Here is a 7571-nt window from a genome sequence, read left to right as displayed (position 1 = left end):
ATGGGCATAAAACTAAAATCAACACGTCAAACATCATGATTACGGAAGTTTAAATAAGCATAATTCTTTTATTTCATATTTAATTTCCTTTATTTTATATTTAATTGCACTTCTAATTATCGCACTTTTATTTATTGTTATTTAATCGCACTTTTAATTATCGTACTTTTTAATTATCGTAAGTTTATTTTATCGCACTTTTATTATTCGCAATTTCATTATCGTTATTTACTTTACGCTTTAATTTAAGTCTTGTATTTATTTTATATTTTACATTAGGTTTTAACTGCGACTAAAGTCTTAAAATCGACAAACCGGTCATTAAACGGTAAAAACCCCCCTTTATAATAATAATATTACTTATATATATATTTGTATTTTTAATAAAAGTGAACTAATATAGCGTTGAGCTTTGTTTAAAGATTTCCCTGTGGAACGAACCGGACTTACTAAAAACTACACTACTGTACGATTAGGTACACTGCCTATAAGTGTTGTAGCAAGGTTTAAGTATATCCATTCTATAAATAAATAAATATCTTGTATAAAATTGTATCGTATTTAATAGTATTTCCTGCTAAAATTAATAACTATTTTATATACACCTCGCATAACATCAATCACATCTTTTGACAACTGAGTAAAATACAAATGCTAACTTAGTAAACAACCATACGCAAAGACGCAAACTCAGCCTTGCGACAAGCCCACGCAAGGACGCAAGTACAACCTTGCGTGCCTAGAAGCCAAGACGTAAGAACACTCTTGCGACACGCAAGGATGCAAGGCATGTTTTGCGTTCGAGACAGTAACAGAAAACAACATTAAATAGCCATTGTTTATTGCAATAATTTAACATTCAACTCTTTTAATTTGCTGGGCTGTACCTTCTCAATGGGTTTTCTGTACCCAGGTGTTGTGAATGGGGACCTTAATACACCAGTTGGCTTTCTTTCTCTGATTCCACGTCGAATGTGCATTAGAGACGGTCTTTCAGTCTCATTAGTCTCATTATCAGATAAAGATCGATTGAAACACATATCATCATCGTAAACACAATAAATAACATAAGTAATAAATAAATCAATAAATCAATTCAATTAATACCAAAATAATAATAAATAAATCAACATAAATCAAATCAATTCAATGTACCTGATATTGTTGTTGTTGTTGCGATAAAAGTTCTTCGTGTTGCATAACAAGTTTTTTGCAATCAATTAACTCTTTCTCTTGTTTGTCCACCCGCTTTGTCAACAACTCTAACATACGATGTAAATTGTGTACATCGTGAAGGCCCTCTGTATGAACATCTTCTGTTGAATGCTTGTGGTGTGTCTGCTCAGACCCATCAACAACTGGATCATCTGTATCAACTTCATCATCCTGGACCTCAACCTCGATCTCATCTTCTGGTACCTTTCCTCCTCTAAAGTACATGTCACTCTGAATCCACCATTGACAACTCTGCTCTGTTTCAGTTAGCTGCAGACCACGAAAAGGTCTCTTTTTCTTGGGATACTCATCCTACAATTAATTATTAATTATTTAATTATCAAATAAGAATATTAGCAGAGGACGCAAAGAAAAGCTTGCATCCGTGTACGCAAGGACGCAAACAACTCTTGCGTTGATGAACAAAACCACACGCAAGGATGCAAGGTCCACCTTGCGTCTACATAAAACACACGCAAGGACGCAAGGGATACCTTGCGCCCATACCAGAACCTGTCTGTAAACAGATAACAGATAAACTATGAACAATTTAGGATAGGCTAACATTTTAAAAATGTAACTAACCTGAATATGTAGGAGTTTAAGGTATTCAGACATTCCAAATGACTCGGCAGATGAACGCTTCCAAAAAAGAGCCCTCGGTACTCCATTTTTGTCAGTCTTTTTTGCAAACGGTTTAATGGTACGACGGTAAGACTCGAGAATCCAAATCTACAAATAAAAAAACAATTAATTTAATTTATGTTACATCTTAAATATTAACATTAAATAACAAATATTAAACCATTTACCTTGAAAGCCCACATAAATCCCGCCAAAGTGTACGCCTTTCTACTCTCTAATTGGCTTTCACGAATAACAAAGCCTTCACTAACCTCTTCGTAAGTTGGCTCCCAAATACGAGACCCCCATGGGTACTGATTAACACGCGATAACTCTTCGACTAGCCATAAAAACTTTTTATTCACAACATGGATCCCTTGTTTACCCATAAAACCTCTCTCTACAATCAAGATAATTGCTAATCGCACCACATCATCGTCACTAATACGGCTGTGATCAGATTTTAAAAGCATCTTTTCAACATCACTAATCAAAACATTTTGAGAATCTTTAAAACCCTTAAATAAACGTCGTCTAATAGGTGCGGTCTGGATGTCATAATTCTTCGGGATGTAATGTGCCATGTCCGTCCGGCTATTAAACAAAAAACCCGTCACAAGACAAAATTCACAGCGACCAAATCTAATCGAAAAATTGTTCTGAAAATGAAACCATATATCCTCATGCTTATCGGGGTACTTAACATTATCCAGTCTTTCCGGCCGCACACTCTTCCGTTGAAGCATGCAATGTACAAGCCCGGGATCATTACCAAAGTATTCTAGATCTAACCATGGACCAAAACACGTTTCTTTAAACTTTTTAATTTGATTCTCAGTCATGACCTTCTTCACATCCCCTATAACGCTCAACTTATTCTTCATCGTTAACTTTCCTTCCACAAATCCCTGCATAAGTAACTTTATAATCAGCAGAAAGTACAAGGACGCAAGGACGCAAGATAAAACTTGCGTCCGTTTAATAGACCAACGCAAGGACGCAAAGACATGTTTCTGGCGACACGCAAGGACGCAAATATAACCTTGCGTCCACTAACGATGGGTACGCAAGCACGCAAACTAGGACTTGCGTCTGATTAATTTCCATAATTTTACGAGCAGTTTATGTATGTTTCACTCGACCATATAACCTAAAATACAGTTGCATGTCATAAAACAACGATTGTACTTCATTAAACACAAATACACCTCGAAGAGACATTTCATCGAGCAGTTGGTGTGCACATTTATACAATTCGCATCGAACCCAAAATAAACCGATAAAACACACATAAATAACAAAGTAATCACTAACCTGGGTGCTCGCCATCGTAGAGAGGTTGATTCCTTGATTATTAGCTTGATTACCTCGTGAAAACCCGATTTATTTTGCGTGAAAACCCTAATACTTCGTGTAAACGCTTGTAGGCTAGAATAAAAGGTCACGGTGGTGGCAAGAGGGGTTAGGTGGTGGTGGAGATGATGAAGGAGGAGAATCTGGTAGTAGTAATGGAAGCGATGAAGAGGGTTTGCGTTTGTGCTTGCGTTTTTGCGAATTCCCTGTGTTACGGTTTATTTGCGTGTTTGCGAAGTCGGATGAAAGTGTGGAGTGACGGGTTTAAACATGTCATTTAACCGTGATTTTTTTAGAAGAATACGCAAGGACGCAAGGTACCTTGCGCCTTGCGAGGGCATTTTGTAAATTTTTTTTTTTTTTTGGAGGCTCTGGTCCAAGGGGTAAAAAATATTTTGGCATTTTGGTGATAATCCCTAAATTAAATCAAACAAAAGGAAACATGATCAAAAAGTAAAAATGGGCCAAATAGACGCCTTTTATAATGGGTTATGTTTTAAAGAAAAGGTTCATTTGGGCTATCATCATATGGGCTGTGTTTCAAAGGAAGCATGAGACTAATATACCCTCTTAGACCAAAAATTATAATCATCGCCAACTAAAGAAACGAAACGAAATGGGCGAGAATTCCTAAATTAACTTGTCAATCATCTTGACGCCTATGCTGCCGATCATATTATAAGGTAAACATCGATCGCTCGCTTTGATTTTGTTTCAGCCTACTCAATTATGTTATGTACGAGTTATTTCTGTCTCTTTCGATCTGTATTTAGGGTTTTACTACCCTTTCGTTTTACTTGTATGTATACATATATACATTTGCATATATTAGGGTTTTACTATTTTCATAGTTCTCTTCTATAATTATTTCTTGTTTTCATCACTTGGTATCTATTTCGATAATTGTTTTATTATTTAAGGTTAATGGTCGATATAACTATTTCAATGTTTTTGTGGTTTAGATAAATTTTCCAAGTTTACTAATGATAGATGGATAATGGATATAAACGTTACACGTATGTTATACTGCTAAAATGTTTAAAGTTTGTTATATTTTAACCTGTTAACTTGTTCAAAATATCATTTTTATGTGCAAAAAGGTTGAGGTAAGGTAATAATGGTTCCATTGATGAACACTAGTCGAAGAGAATGAATACAGTTACAGTTGAACTTGATTTATGATGTATCTACAAAACTCAGTTTATGTTGAATTGTTTTTTGCAGCATTATCAAATATTGGTTCCACGAGATTGATTATCATAATATGAATGTTCGACGTTCGTTTTTGGATCGAATTAGCACCCTTCCTCAACCCATAATAGACACCATCCTATGTCTTTTACCAATTGAAGATGCAGTCAGGACAAGTATCCTCTCGAGGGATTGGAGGTACCGTTGGACCACAATTCCTGAACTTTTTTTTGACGAGGTTATGATTGGTGCTGAACAGTTTTTTGATGCTGTAAACCAAGTTTTGTTATTGCATCAGGGTCCACTACTCAAGTTCTCCCTTATCGAAGATGAGATCCGAGATGAGATCGGTGATGAACTTGACCAAATCATAAGTCATTTGTCGAGGATGAATACCGTCAAAATATTTAGTCTTGTCTTAAATAAATACAATGAGTATAGGTTACCGTTATCCTTCTTCTCGTTGCACCAGTTAACGAACCTACATCTCCATAACGTTTCCATATATGATCAACCAACATTTGATGGATTTGGTAGCCTGTCAAGCTTATATTTGCATGGTGTAAAGATCTCTACAAAAACTCTTGTACATCTTGTATCGAGTTGTCCATTACTTAAGAGGTTCACTCTGGTAAGTAATAAGTTGTGATCGTAAATTATATATATGCTAATGGATTATCATTATTTAATTAAGTATTGTAAGTTGCTGCAGTTTATTCGTGAACATGATATTCTCGGTAATGACGTTTCCTCCATTACTGACCTAATTGAGTGCTTGCCTGTTATTGAACGTCTTGTTACCTCTATTTGGGTCATTTATGTAAGTTAATTATACACATATTCCATCATATATATGGTTGATTTTACTTGAAAAATGAATACTAATTTGCTTATTAATCTTTAATTGTAATTTGGCATGTGGGTCAAGTCTTTTAACGTGGACTCGCTTCCACAAGAGCTTCCAATCTCCTTAGTCCACCTTAAATACTTGGATATAGATGACATGTGTTTTCTTGACTGCGGGGGATTACCTTTGCTTTTCCTTTTGATCCGAAGCTCCCCGAATTTGGAGAAGCTCAAGCTAGGGGTAAGTCACTTTAGTCCATCTTGAATTAATCCGATGTTTTCAAATTCGTTCCAAAATATACTGACAATTGAAATATATTTACGTTTCTTGTAGTTTTATGAAGGTCTTGCTTACGATCCAAGAGTTCGTGATAGTTTCAAAAAAAACCCGGTCACACTTGAAGGCTATTCAAATATTTGGTTGAAGAATCTGAATAAATTAAAGATTTATGGGTTCTTTGGCTTTGAGCTTCATTTGGAGTTTGTGCTACTAATAATGGCCAAATCCCCCATGCTGAAGAAGGTAACCATAGAGCTTACTGAAGAAGTTACGGACGATGTAGAGTCAATTGTATCAAGAACACTGTTACACTCCCCACGTGCATCAGGGTCGGCAAAAGTGATTGTTAAGCGTGAGACCTCGGAGATATATGCCTTCTAAATGCAATGACTCAAAATCACTCTAGATTACTCAACTCTCTTGCTAATACTGTCAGCTGCTACTTGTTTATTTCTCATTTTCTGGTTTAACTTTTTTTACAACTTTTGGTGAACTATGATTCTCATTTTTATCCACAAACTTTCTTTTTTTGTTTTTGTTTTTTTCCCTGTATTGTTGCTGCTGCTGCTATGGTTAAGTATTGTGGTAATTATGTACTATGACATTGATCACGTTTTATGCATTTTAGACGAGGGAACTTTATTAGGACTATGTCTTTTTTGAGGCTTTGTTAAGTTGGTCTAGTCACCCGGTAGCTAATCATTGTGTATCTATAGCACACTTAGTTTATAGGCTTTGAAGCATCCATATTTGTGTATTGTTACACAATCTTTGATAGGCTTTAGCGTTAAAGAATTAATCAGTTTGTTATTGAAACAAAAGAAAGATAAATGTTATACCTGTTATAATTCAGTAGGCTTATAACTACCTTTAGTGGTTTGATTCTTGATGTTATAATTCAGTAGGCTTATAACTACCTTTAGTGGTTTGATTCTTGATGTTATAATTCAGTAGGCTTATAACTACCTTTAGTGATTTGATTCTTGATTTAGAATACTAATAATAAAGTGTAAGAACAAAGATGATAATGGAGAGAAAGAAAGAAACACTTTGTAAGTGTGAGAAATGGTGCAAGTTTAATGCTTGCATTCATGAGTATTTATAGCCTAAAATCTCAATATAAAAATACATACTTTGTGTACCAAAATTGACTATATGTATACACCAAAATTGACTATCCATATCTATATTATTATTATTATTATAACACTCCCCCTTGGATAGCAATTTTATTTTATTGAAGATCAACTATAAATTACTGCCTCGTTAAAAACCTTGCTAAAGAAAACCCAGTGGGAAAAAACTTTAGCTAAGGGAAAAAGAGTGCAGCATGGAGTTGACTCCCCCTCAAGTAGACATCGCTTCAGCTGTTACATCTTTTGAACATGTCTCATGCCAATGTTATGAACGTGTGTTCTGAAAATAGCAGTTGGAAGTGCTTTCGTGAAAAGATCAGCGGAGTTTTTGCTAGATTGCACATATCTCATTTCAATCTGGTTGTCCTTAATGAGATTTTGAGTGTATGAGAAGAATCTAGGTGGTATGTGTTTTGTTCGGTCACTTTTGATATACCCTTCTTTCATCTGTGCTATGCAAGCTGCATTATCTTCATAGATAGTTGTTGGACTTTTATCGCGTTCTAGTCCACAAGAATCAGTAATGAGTTGTGTCATTGATCTCAACCAAAAACATTCTCGAGTAGCTTCATGTAATGCAATCACTTCGGCATGATTTGACGATGTAGCAACAAGTGTTTGTTTTTGAGAACGCCATGATATTGCAGTACCTCCATTTAGGAATACATATCCAGTTTGAGATTTAGCTTTATGTGGATCAGATAAATAACCTGCATCTGCATAACCAACCAAATCTTGTTTTGATTCGTTAGAATAAAATAATCCTAAATCAGTAGTTCCTCGAAGGTATCGAAATATGTGTTTGATCCCATTCCAGTGTCTTTTGGTAGGAGCAGAGCTGAACCTTGCCAACAAATTAACTACAAAAGAAATGTCAGGTCTTGTACAATTTGTAAGATACATAAGAGCTCCAATTGCACTAAGAT

The 7571-nt window shown here is 35.3% G+C and overlaps 1 protein-coding gene across 1 annotated transcript; it reads left to right on the top strand.

Annotated features, from left to right (window-relative positions):
• Nucleotides 1-4280: 4280 nt before the first annotated feature.
• Nucleotides 4281-5890, top strand: LOC139849743 (F-box/FBD/LRR-repeat protein At1g13570-like). Its single transcript, XM_071839370.1, has 5 exons — nucleotides 4281-4303; nucleotides 4417-5014; nucleotides 5096-5203; nucleotides 5312-5470; nucleotides 5564-5890. The coding sequence occupies exons 1-5, from the start codon at nucleotides 4281-4283 to the stop codon at nucleotides 5888-5890; spliced, it is 1215 nt and encodes a 404-aa protein (XP_071695471.1).
• The last annotated feature ends 1681 nt before the right edge of the window (nucleotides 5891-7571 follow it).

This window comes from Rutidosis leptorrhynchoides, chromosome 5, assembly GCF_046630445.1.
Source record: "Rutidosis leptorrhynchoides isolate AG116_Rl617_1_P2 chromosome 5, CSIRO_AGI_Rlap_v1, whole genome shotgun sequence".
Classification (NCBI taxonomy): Eukaryota; Viridiplantae; Streptophyta; class Magnoliopsida; order Asterales; family Asteraceae; genus Rutidosis; species Rutidosis leptorrhynchoides.
The sequence above is the reverse complement of the archived record's forward strand: the minus strand, read 5'-3'. Positions and strand labels throughout refer to the sequence as shown.